Source organism: Marmota monax, unplaced genomic scaffold (genome assembly GCF_021218885.2).
Source record: "Marmota monax isolate L192 unplaced genomic scaffold, Marmota_monax_Labrador192_F-V1.1 WCK01_AAM20220418_F8-fsc00183, whole genome shotgun sequence".
Lineage (NCBI taxonomy): Eukaryota > Metazoa > Chordata > Mammalia > Rodentia > Sciuridae > Marmota > Marmota monax.
The window spans coordinates 1,849,921-1,861,422 of NW_026694841.1; the positions used below are offsets into that span (position 1 = coordinate 1,849,921).

The following is an 11,502-nucleotide window of genomic DNA, read 5'->3' on the forward strand; positions in this document are numbered from 1 at the left end:
CTCCAACTGTCTGGCGCTACATGATAAAATTTCCATGTTAGCCAGGTGGAGTGACTTGGGAGGCCAAAGCAGGAGATCACAAGTCTGAGGCCAGCCTTAGCAAATTAGCAAGGCCCTAAGCAACTTCGTGAGCCCCCCCCCGCCCCCCCCCCCAAAAAAAAAGCCAGAAGTGGTGACACACCTGTCATCCCAGCAGCTCCAGCTCGGGAGACTGGGGTAGGAGGATTGCGAGTTCAAAGCCAGCCTCAGAAACTTAGTGAGGCCCCAAGCAACTCAATGAGACCCTGTCTCTAAATAAAATACAAAATAGGCTGGGGGTGTGGCTCAATGGTAGCGTGCTCGCCTGGCATGCACAGGGCGCTGGGTTCAATCCTCAGTACCACATGAAAATAAATAAAGATGTTGTGTCCACCGAAAACTGAAAAATAAATATTAATAAATAAAATAAAATACAAAATAGGGCTGGGGATGTGGCTCAGTGGTTGAGTGCCCGAGTTCAATCCCCAGAACCAAAAAATCCCTGGTACAAATAAAAATGCTGAGAATGCTTAGTGGTAAAGTGCCTGAGTATTCAATTCCCAGTACCAAAATTTTTTATCCCATTTTACAGATGAGGAAACTGTCCTAGGATGGTAAAGAGATTCTTCCAGATCATGCAGCTAGGAGCAGCAGGTGAGGGCTAAGCCCAGGCTGCCTGGCGCAGAGCCCCAACCACCCCTATCTGCTTGGCCACCCATATCTCCAGTGCTGTGGATGGTCACAAGAAGGGGGTCCCCCAGTACTCAGCTGGCAGGGCCACTGAGACACGGTGATAGGGAAGGAAGCAAACTGCAAAGCAGTATTTGAAAAAAGAACATGGGCATTTCCCTAGTGCCACTGGAAGGCAGGACACCAGGCCCGGGCTGGGGACTTTCCTTCTTACTTGTAGTTTTTCCTTTTGCTATGAAAAGTAAAAGTGCATTTTTTTTTTTAAAGAGAGAGAGAGAGAGAGAGAGAGAGAATTTTAATATTTATTTTTTAGTTTTCGGCGGACACAACATCTTTCTTTGTATGTGGTGCTGAGGATTGAAGCCGGGCCGCACGCACGCCAGGCAAGCGCGCTACTGCTTGAGCCACATCCCCAGCCCCTAAAAGTGCATTTTTTAATTGTCCAGTTTTCCCATGGCCTCAGCCAGAAACTGCCCTGCTTGGTAGGGCTGTGCCCTCCCTTCAGGGCTGTCACCGCAGCTCCAGGCATGGTTGGGGTGTTGTCACCCCCTAGGAGTCAGCCTGGGCCAGCTATACACAATGGGCTCTGGGACTGATAGAGGAGGCCTCCAGCAGGCCTGGCTCCCCAGAGGGGAGGCTCCTTCAGGCACCCCCTGGGCTCTGCCTCCACCATGTACAATCTGAGGTCCCTTGTCTGTTGGGAAATCAAACCTTGGAGAGGTTGTGCATCTGATCCAAGGTCACACAGCTGGGAGAGGCAAATCCCCAGTCAAATCTAGGCTGAGGGGACCCCCCAACACACAGCTCCTCTGGGGAAGGCCTCTGGCTGCCTCCTCTGACTGCAGTACTGGAGATTGAACCCCAGGGCCTTGTACATGCCACGCCTGTGCTCCACCACTGAGCTGCTTCCCCAGCCCTTGTTATTTGTTTTAAGACAGAGTCTAGCTAAGTTTCTAAGGCTGGTCTCGAAATTGAGATCCTCCTGCCTCAGCATCCTTAGAAGCTGGGATTACAGTCACGGGCCACTACGCACCTGTCCAGCCCTTTTGCTACTTTTTATCGTGGGCTACAACAGTCCATTGCCCACCACCTAGAGCTGGCCTTCATTAAGACTTTGTCCCATTGCTTCTCTTCCCTCTCTCCTCCCCTCCTTTTAACTCCTCTGTTTGTTTACCCGTCCATCGGTCCATCTTCTCCTCTGTTCTTTCACCTGTCTGACCGTCCCTCCACCCATCCGTCTAGCCACCGACCCACTTTCCCCCACATGTACCCCCTCAGCCTCCCAGGTTGCCCTGTGCTGGGTGCTGTGGAGCCATGACCCAGCACTGCCCAGCCTGCCACAGCGCATAGCTGGCAGGAAGTGATGAGCGGCGCACAGCGGTTCAACGAGGAGGTGCCATGGTTTTGGAGCAGGGGTAAAGTTTGTGCATTTGTTCAAGAGGCAATGGGCAGGTGGAACTTGGCCGCAGAGACCAGGAGCCTCCAGTGTCACCCGCTGGGGCTGCCCTGACCTTGCCTGACCCTCCCTGGAACCTGGCAGGCTCTGGATTCTGCTTGTTTATCTGCTGCTCTATCTCCCTTCCCACACAGCAGGCCTGCCAGGGCAGGGCCTGTGTGAGGTACTGCTGTGTCCCAGGGCCCTGAGGGGGTCACAGACACGTGGCACATGGCAGGTAATGCTGGTTTCAGGAGCAGAGGGCGTAGGCAAGTGGGCCAGGGTCCAGAGACACCACTGCAGCCAGGGCAGTGCAGACTGAGGGTGGTAAGTGGATCTGAATGTGAAGTAACTCTAACTGAGGGGCAGAGGAGAAAGGCATCCAGGGCCACTCCAGTGCCAGGGGTGGGTGGCCCTTACTGCACTGGAAATGTGGGACTAGGTCGTCCTTGACCCTTTAAGTATATGACCTGCTTCGAACTCCCTCGTCCACGGCAGTGGCTTCTTGAGTGTAGTATGCACAGTGGAACCTGAGACCCAGCTCTATCTGCCTACCTAGAGCACATCCTTCACCTCCTTCCTTCTAGGCCCTAAGCTGCGTTTAATGCAGCCCTCAGCACTTGGCTGACTGTCCATGGGGACATGTCTGGAATTTGCCCTGAGTGGTCACAGACATGAGGCAGGTGCTGTCTGCATTTTGTGGCTGCAGAAGTGGAGGCAGACAGAGGCTGAGGGACTTATCCCAAGTCTCAAAGCCAAGCCCCAGAGCTGGTATTTGAATGTGGGCAGCTTCCTCTCCCTGTGGACAGGATGGATAACAGGACTGGTCTTGGATGGGCCACTGCTGCCCTCTGCCCTCTGCCGGGGCAGCTAGTACTGCCCACTTGCTCACAAACAGCCGACCAGGGGGTCAGCCATCATCAGCACTCAGCCTGTTCAAGGCCAGCCTGCAGGTCAGCCTGTGAGAGGACAGGAGAGCAGGGGACACGTGGATTCCTGCCCCTGCTGCCCCGCCCTCAGGTCAACCAACCAGAGCCGCTGGGCCCCAGAAGTCAACACCTGTGCCCCGCCCCACCACCAGTTTTCTGGCCTGAGGCCCCTCGGTTGGTTTCCATGTGACCCTGGCCAGTGCACGGCTCCCCTGAGCCTAGTGTCCCCCCTTTCTGGTCACATGGGGCCTGTGCTGAGCCCCTCCAGGGGCCCAGGTGGTGGCCATGAGGCAAGCTTCCCTGTGCTGGCCCTGGTCAGCAGGGCATGTGGTTGTGAGAGCACTGGGAGTCAAGTCCAGCACTGTCTTGCATGGCTTGGGCAAACCCCTTCTGGGCCTCAGTGGCTCCCTCTGTAAAATGGGTGTTGTGGCGCTGCCCTGCCTCCCCCCGGGGCTGGGAGGTAAGCCACACAGGTGCAGGTGTGAGGGTCAGCGCTTTCACAGCTGCTGCGATGAGTGGGAAACCGGGCCAGGTGGGGCAGGCCTGGCCCTGGGTCTGGGGAGACACTGGAGGGAGCAGAAGGCTGAAACCTGTAGGGGTGGGTGGTGCTGTACCCAGGGGGCTCTCTTGGGGTGGCCACCCTATGCCTTTCCTCCCTGCCAATAGGGCTCCTTGAGGACAGGGCCAAGGTCTTTGCCTGTGGCAGCCTCAACTCTCCTGAGTTGCATGTCCCTCTGGGACAGGATGGACAACAGGACTGGTCTTATGCCCTCTGCCATGGCAGCTAGCACTGACCACTTGCCCACAAACAGACGGCTGGCCAAGGGGTCAGCCGGAGGGTGGTGTCAGAAACTCTTTGTTGAATGAATAGGTGAGGGAGTTTGTGGGTTCCATGGCAGGAGTCTGAAGCAAACCCAGGGGAGTTAGGGAGGCCCAGAGGACACAGCAATGACCCGAGTTTGGGCTTGGAGTGGCCAGAGCCACCATGTCCCCATCTCCAGGCCTCTAGGAAGACTCTGGATGTAACCCAGGGGGCGGTGGGGACAGTGGTCCTGTCTCTGGAGGCGTGACTCCTCCGGTGACCTCTCACACACTTTCTGACACCTAGGTCCCAAGGGCACTGGGACTAGGGTCCTTGGGGGTGGGGCAGGAGGGAGTCCATCCGCCGGGTGCGTGGGTGTGGGCATCGACCGCTGCTTCCTAGCAAGCTTCTGCTTCCTGTCCTCTGCCCCCACCACAGGTATTTAACGCCTGCCAGAAGCATGCTGGGAGCTGCTGAGGCCACCGCGGTGGTGGCACAGATCAGGCAGTTGGGCCAGGGCCTTCCCCACCTCCCAGGTTGTCCATGGATTTTGTTGCTGGAGCCATTGGAGGTACCATACAGGGACGCTGGGCATTCTGGGGGCTGCTGTTTCTGGGTGCTGGGGAAGCTGGGCCCAGACGGGCGGGCTGTGGGGAGGACTTGTCGGGGTGTCTGCACTGATTGGGAGAGGGGACTCAGGATGCTGAGGGCAGGCTGGGGACCGTGGGAGGGACAGAGGGTGGCGACAGAGGGAGCTGGGAGTCCTTGTATGAGGCATGATGAGCCTGGGAAGAGGCATGAGGCTGTGGATGGAGGTCTGGGCCAGAGCCTGAGGGCGCCGCAGGGTGGCCGCGAGGGCGGCCGCGAGGGCCTCCCTGGCCTGCTCTGCTCTGCTCTCCGCGGGGTCCTGCTCCTTTCCCTCCTGGGGAGGGGGTGCTTGCGAAAGACTCCCCAGGCCCTGGGCCTGCAGGGCTGTTTGCAGTGAGGTGGCCTTGGTCTTGCTTGTCTTGTGAAATAGCTTGGCAACCCTCTGCTTCTGGGGACAGTGTGTGGAGGGGTCAGGGTCCTGGTCCCTTCAGGAGCTTTTCTGAGGTCCTACTGTGCCAGCCCAAGGCTGGTCATCTCCTTGAGTATCAGTACTGGGAGGAGGATTAGAGCAGGGCCTCACAGGGGCCACACGGCCAGGGAGGGCTCCTGGGCTGACATCCTCCCTCCAGAGCCTGCCAGGAAGCCTGCAGGAAGGGCCTGTTCCCTGCTGAGCCCCAGGTCACAGGGATATGGACTGGCCTTGTCCTGGGAGGACTTTAGTTCTGGGGAGGAACTGGCCCATGGGACACAAGCAGCAAGTCATTAGGGCTCAGATCAACATGTCCTAGGCTCAGAGGCAGCCCCGGGGATGGCGGTCAGGGAAGCTCCGGAAGGGAGATGGCGCCATGGCAGGGCTTTGATGGATGAGCAAGAGCTTGGTGAAGTGTCTGTGCAGATCCAGGAGGGTAATGAGCTGCTGAGTCGGCCGGCCCTTCCCTTGACCTCACTCCCTGATCCCGCCAACTCCTGAGTGCGGGACACACAGGAGGTACAGCACAGCCACTGTGTGCCTTTTCACCACCACTCTCAGAGTGAGCTCCCCAGGGTCTGGCTTCCCTGTGGCAGTGCTAGGGCTCTAGGTCTAGGCCCGGTCTCAGGAGGGGATGACAGCACCGGGCCTGTGGCTGGTCCAAAGCCTGGGCCTCGCGCCTGAGGCTTCCCTGCGTGGTATGGGTTTGTGTCGGTTGCCCTTCCTCACTGTGACAAAGCACTTCAGTTAAGGAGCACATGAGGAGAAAAGGCTTATGTTGGAGGTTCCGTCCACGATCGGATGGATCCAGGGTTTTCTGGTGGAGGTGGAGGTGGCGATGAAGGGTTTTACGTGTGCAGCAGACGGCTCACCCTGTGGCCAGGAAGCAAAAGTGACCAGGGAGAGACTGGGGCAAGCACCAGGCCCCACCTCCCAGGGCCACAGGTGCTCGCTGCAGGGCCCAACCGGGGCCAGGCCTAACCAGAGCAGGCCCCTCTGCCCAGACCCTTCATAGTCCAGGCAGCCCCAGCCCTCTTGCAAGCCTCATGTGAGCCTGGGCACCTCTCAGCCTTGGCTCAGGCCAGGGGCCCTCCTCGGCCCCCAGGAAAGCCCTCCTTAGACTGATGGCCAAGGGCAAGTTTGCCTGGCTCATAGCTGAAGTCCCCCCAGGGCAGGGCAACAGGAGGAGTCACCACCAGACAGAGACTCAGGGACGTCACAGGCAAGCCTGGAGGAAGGTGCTCTGAGCCTCAGCTTCCTCATCTGTAAGACAAGGGGTGCTCTCGGATCAGTGAGGCCTCGAGTCAGGAAGGCAGCTGTGGGGTCTGTTCCCAGCTGGCTCAGCCCCATTCCTGTGAGATAGGCCCATGTGGCTTCCTGGTTGTCCCCCAGCCTCACTGTCCTCTGACTTCCTTGCAGGTGTCTGTGGTGTTGCTGTGGGCTACCCCCTGGACACAGTGAAGGTTCGGCAATGGCAGGGCCCCGCCTCGCCCCGAGGCCCTATTTGGACCACCCTCAATGTCTCCTACACCACATCCATGGCCAGAACACCTTTCTAGAATGGTCTATGTCAGCTTTCTCACCTCTGTGTCTCAGGGCTTACCATACTTCTCTGCCCACACCCCAGCATGCCTGTGACAATCAAGGGGGTGACTCTGCCCCTTCCCCAGGTCCTGCTGACCTTGCCCTAGACCTGGAACCACCCCTTCCTGAAGCCCACATCTCCCCCAGGTCAGGATCCAGACAGAGCCAAAGTACACAGGCATCTGGCACTGCATCCGGGACATATATCGCCAAGAGCGGGTAGGTCTGGGGCCAGGGATGGGCGGGGGCTATATAGGTCTCAGGCCTCAGGCCTGGGAATGCTCATTCCCACTGTGGACCTATGCTACCCTCTCACTTCAAATGGGAACAATTGTGCTGATCTCATGATTTCTTTGAGGGCTAGAGCCCGGGTATCTGGCACACAGAGGGGCTCAGAACAGGGTTCTTACCTCCAGGAAAGGGTCGAGGTGGCACTGGGGTTCCGAAGGTCAGGGGAGGCATCTGAGTGTTGCACGTCTTTCTCTTCCAAGGCAAGTGCCCCTTGAGGAAGTGATGGACAGTGTGGGCTGGTTACTTCAGGGCTCAGGACCTTGTCCAGAGGAAGGCCTGGGGGCACTTACCAAAACGAACTTGGGGCTTGGTGCAACCAGGGTTAACTCATGAAGAAACAGCAGTGACAGAATGGCTTCTTATGTCCTCACCATCAACTGGCGACCCTGGGTCCAGCCCTGGCCTCTCTTTAATCCCTCACCACAGCCTCTCAAATTGAGCACTCGAGACCCTCATTTTAAGGTGGAGGAAACTGAGGCCTGAGGCGGGGGGAGTGACTAAGGGCTGGAGGGCAGGGACCAGCCTCAGCACGCCTCTGGGCAGCCCCTCCCCTGGACTGACTCGGGCCCTGTCCACCAGGTGCGGGGCTTCTACCGGGGCCTCTCGCTGCCTGTGTGCACGGTGTCCCTGGTCTCCTCTGTGTCTTTTGGCACCTACCACCACTGCCTGGCGCACATCTGCAAGTTCCGCTACGGCAGCGCGGAAGCCAAGCCTACCAAGGCGGACGTCACGCTCTCGGGATGCGCCTCGGGCCTCGTCCGTGTGAGTGGGGTGCAGGGAGGCCCTTGGGGAGGCTGAGGATCCGAGTGGTCCATTTCTCTAGGTGGGCAGAGCCAGGCTGGGTGAGGGCAGACCCCATGAAGTGAGGACCGGGTGGAGAGCCAGTGTGCTGCCTCAGGAAGCACCAGCAGGGGTGTGGGAGGGCTGCGGGTGCCTCCCACCTGCCTCCTTCCTGCCCCAGGTGTTCCTGACATCGCCCACTGAGGTGGCCAAGGTCCGCCTGCAGACGCAGACGCAGGAGCAGCAGCGGCGGCCCTCAGCCTCGGGGCCCTCAGCCTCTTCTCCTGTGTGCCCAGTGCCTGGACCCAAGTACCGAGGGCCACTGCACTGTCTGACCACGGTGGCCCGTGAGGAGGGGCTTCAGGGCCTCTACAAGGGCAGCTCGGCGCTGCTTCTCCGGGAAGGCCACTCCTTCGCCACCTACTTCCTCTCCTATGCCGTCCTCTGTGAGTGGCTCACCCCTGCGGGCCACAGCCAGCCAGGTGAGCAGTAGAGGGGCCTGTGTGCAGGGGGTTCAGCCCCGCAGAAATGGAGGCCATGAGAGGAGGCCATGGGAGGAGGCTGTGGCCTGTGCAGACTGAGCACTGGTACCAGAATGGGAACTTGAACCCAGGCGCTGGGCTTCCCAGCATGGGAGGACAGACCTGCTCTGTCACCAAGTCACTGTGTGACCTTGGGCAAGTCAAATTCCCTGTCTGAAGCATCAGTTTCTCCCTTGCGAAATGAGGACAGGGCTATAGGAGTCGGCGGGCTCCACTGGGGTGGGGCCCCAATCAGGCCACATGTCATTTCTCCTGCAGATGTCCTGGGTGTGCTGGTGGCTGGAGGCTGTGCAGGAGTCCTGGCCTGGGCTGTGGCCACCCCCATGGACGTGATCAAGTCACGCCTGCAGGCAGATGGGCAGGGCCACCGGCGATACCGGGGTCTCCTGCACTGTGTGGTGACCAGTGTGCGGGAGGAGGGGCTGAGGGTGCTCTTCAGGGGCCTGGCCGTCAACTGCTGCCGGGCCTTCCCGGTCAACATGGCGGTCTTTGTCACCTATGAGGCCGTGCTGAGGCTCACCAGAGGCCTGCTCACATAGCCGCCCAGCAGCTGCCAGACGCTGTGATAGCTGGAGGAGGCAAAGGGAGTAGTAGGGGGTGGGACCCCATGAGGCTGTCACCCAGGACAGCTGGGGGCCAATCTGCAGTAATTGGGCCAAGGCCTGAGCTTGGCTGCCTGCTGCCCAGCACAAGATCGGGTCGAGGGGCTGGTGAGCCCGAGAAGAGCAGCCCCTTGGGCGAGGGCCTGGGTCACATGGGTCATCTGCCTTTTGGTCAGTGGTTCTCCTTCTCCTGTTGCCTCTGCCACCACTCAGCTCCTCAGAACAGCCCCGCATGGCCACCCTCTGCCCTCTCCCACCAGCTCCCCTGGTCCCCACGGCTGTCCCCTCTGAGGCAGCTTCACTGGCACCCCTGCCACAGGCAGTGAGGCCCGGCTGTCTGATCTCAAGCCTGGCTCCTTCCCTGCCCCAGGCTGCCCAGGCGGGCATGGCCAGGACAATGCACCCACCTGGGGTTTGACTGGCCGGGGCGTAAGGCTGCCATCCTTGCCCAGCTGGGGAGCTGGGCGTGGGGTGTAGTCATCACCTCTGCCATGGACACTGTGCACCACGGGAGGACCCAAAGACTCACCCGGAGCTGCTGTCAATAAAGCATTCCTGAGCTGCCTGTCGTGTTGCTCTGTGGTCTGTGGCCTGCTCCCTGCTTCTGCTCAGCCTTCACCCTGGTGCTCTGGGAGGGCTGCCCACCCATTGTGTCCCACTGTGCAGATGGCACACGGAGCCCTAGTCCCACGGTCAGGCCAGATCCACTCCCATGACTTTTTGGGTGGTGGGGACCCTGCCCACCCCACCCCAAACTCAACTGCTGAGTGGAAGGGGGACAGTTTCTCACGGCTGCCTGGCTGTGAGCCACCTCGGAGGGGGCTGGCTGTAGGAGGGGCAGGGCACTGGTAATCCCAGCGGCCTCCCCTGGTCAGCAGATAGCTCAGGGGTGTGTGTGGGGGATCTAGGCACTCAGTGGGGAAGCAGGGACAGGTAGGCCACCTTCTGAGGCCCAGCCCACCCTCTCCCTGCACCATGTGGCTTCCAAAGAGCCCTGGGACCAGGAGGGCTGGCAGGTCAAATGTGAAGCTGTTTCTGGAGTCTCAGCCAGAGGCTTCATTCAGGGGGGCTCACTCACCCCAGAAACACCCAGAACAAGCAGTGGTGGGAGGCACGAGGTGAGCTTTGTCAGAGCAGCTCCTCGGGGATGACCAGGCACCCAGGCCTGCAGCCCTGTCTTCTAGGCGCTGACGATGACTCTGAGGTTTTATAGAAAGGGGACTTAGGGCAAGGGTGGGTCTGCACAGCTGGTCCTGATGGGCTGTGGTCTGCCCATGGTTATCTCAGGATTGGTCAGTGGCACCTTGGCCATTACCCCGGACAAAAGTTGGTGTTTCCTGGGTGTGGGGGAGGGGCCTCCGCCCATCCCAGGACTGATGAGACCTTCTTCCTGGAATAGAAGGTGACTGACTCAGAGCAAAGGAGACAGATGCAAAATGGAAGCTTAAGGATACTTTTAGCAGGCCCACGTGAAGAGCCCAAGTCCTGTTGCAGGCCCTTGGGCCAGTGCCACAGCTGCCCTCTGGAGATTGGCTGACACCGGCTTTGATTGGGTCTTTGGACTGAAAGTCCACAGGGTTATGGCTAAAGGAGGCTTTCTCACTCCCAGAACAAGGGTGGACCCCTTTTTGGCCTGCTCCTGTCAGGAGGGCAGTTGTTTTGGTTGGCCAGGGGGCGCTGCCCTTACACACCGTGTCCTTGACAGGAAGGCCCTCCTGCTCCTCGGCCTCCTCCAGGAAGCTCTCCCTGCCTCACCACCAGCAGGCTTTGGTGTTTTGGGTGTCTCTTGCTCTGCTCCCTTGGGGGTTTGGTGGTCTTGTTTTTCTTCCCTTCTACCTGCCAACCTGTGAGCTGCCTGAAAACTGTTTAGATTCAGGGCCTGGTGCACAGGTGCTCAGGGGTGTGAAACGGATGAAGCCCTGCCAGACTTCTACAGCATGAAGACAGATCAGGACGACAGCCACACTAAGAACTTACAAGAGGGTAGGAGACCACGAGCGAGACAGGACTTGAGGGTCTCAGCTATGGCACCTCCATCCTCTGAAGGCCTGCTGGCACTTACACTGTGCCCAGAGACTCGGATGCTTCAAGAGGTCTCTGTGTAGAGGACATTTTTACTAAGGATAGACATCCTTCATCTTCCATCAGTAGCCTTTGGGAACTGGTGTTTTCCTCCAGCTTCATTAGGGTTTCCTCTTTACTGTTTTCTAGTGCCCAAATTCAGGGCCCAGGGCCTTGTTTGGTGGTCATGCTAGACAAGTGGCCGGGGGCAGGGAGGAGGATCCAGCTGGCCCAGCCCAGGCCCCATGGCTGTCTCTGGGAAGTGGCTTTGCAGGAAGGAGCCGGAACTCACTTTCTCACAACTCCAGTGAAGAGGACCAGCTCCCTCCTTTTTTTTTTGGTACTAGGGATTGAACCCAGGGTGCTCAAACATGGAGCTGCATCCCCAGCCCTTTTTGTACTTTGAGACTGGGTCTTGCTAAGTTGCTTAGGGCCTTGCTAAATTGCTGAGGCTGGCTGTGAACTCATGATCCTCCCAATCCAACCTCCCGAGCTGTTGGGATTGCAGATGTGCACTGCTGCGCCTGGCTGGCTCCCTCTTTTGTGAGAAAATGAAGGATCTGGGAGCAAGGGCTGGTGCCATGCAATAGGGCAAGAGCTGGTTTTCCAAAGTGGGGCTGCCTAACAAAGTCCAAGCTGAACTTGAAACTTCACATGGGGTGGGGGTGAAGGCTGCCCCCCCCAGGGCTCCCACAGTGCAAGCCCACTGCA

At 58.9% G+C, this 11,502-nt stretch overlaps 1 protein-coding gene across 8 annotated transcripts; it reads left to right on the forward strand.

The window, feature by feature from the left end:
- The first annotated feature begins 4,297 nt into the window (after positions 1–4,297).
- Positions 4,298–9,295, forward strand: Slc25a47 (solute carrier family 25 member 47). 8 transcript variants are annotated; one of them, XM_046426324.2, is made up of 7 exons: positions 4,298–4,445; positions 6,351–6,394; positions 6,663–6,734; positions 6,932–7,006; positions 7,386–7,568; positions 7,768–8,068; positions 8,387–9,295. In XM_046426324.2, exons 1-7 carry the CDS (start codon positions 4,418–4,420, stop codon positions 8,665–8,667), a joined length of 984 nt encoding a protein of 327 aa, XP_046282280.1. In that variant the 5' UTR covers positions 4,298–4,417; the 3' UTR covers positions 8,668–9,295. The 8 variants fall into 8 exon arrangements, with proteins under 8 accessions (XP_046282280.1, XP_046282283.1, XP_046282278.1 ...); XM_046426329.2 differs by lacking the exon at positions 6,932–7,006 and adding an exon at positions 7,007–7,268 and having other exon boundaries at positions 4,352–4,445; positions 6,602–6,734; XM_046426327.2 differs by lacking the exon at positions 6,932–7,006.
- Positions 9,296–11,502: the final 2,207 nt, after the last annotated feature.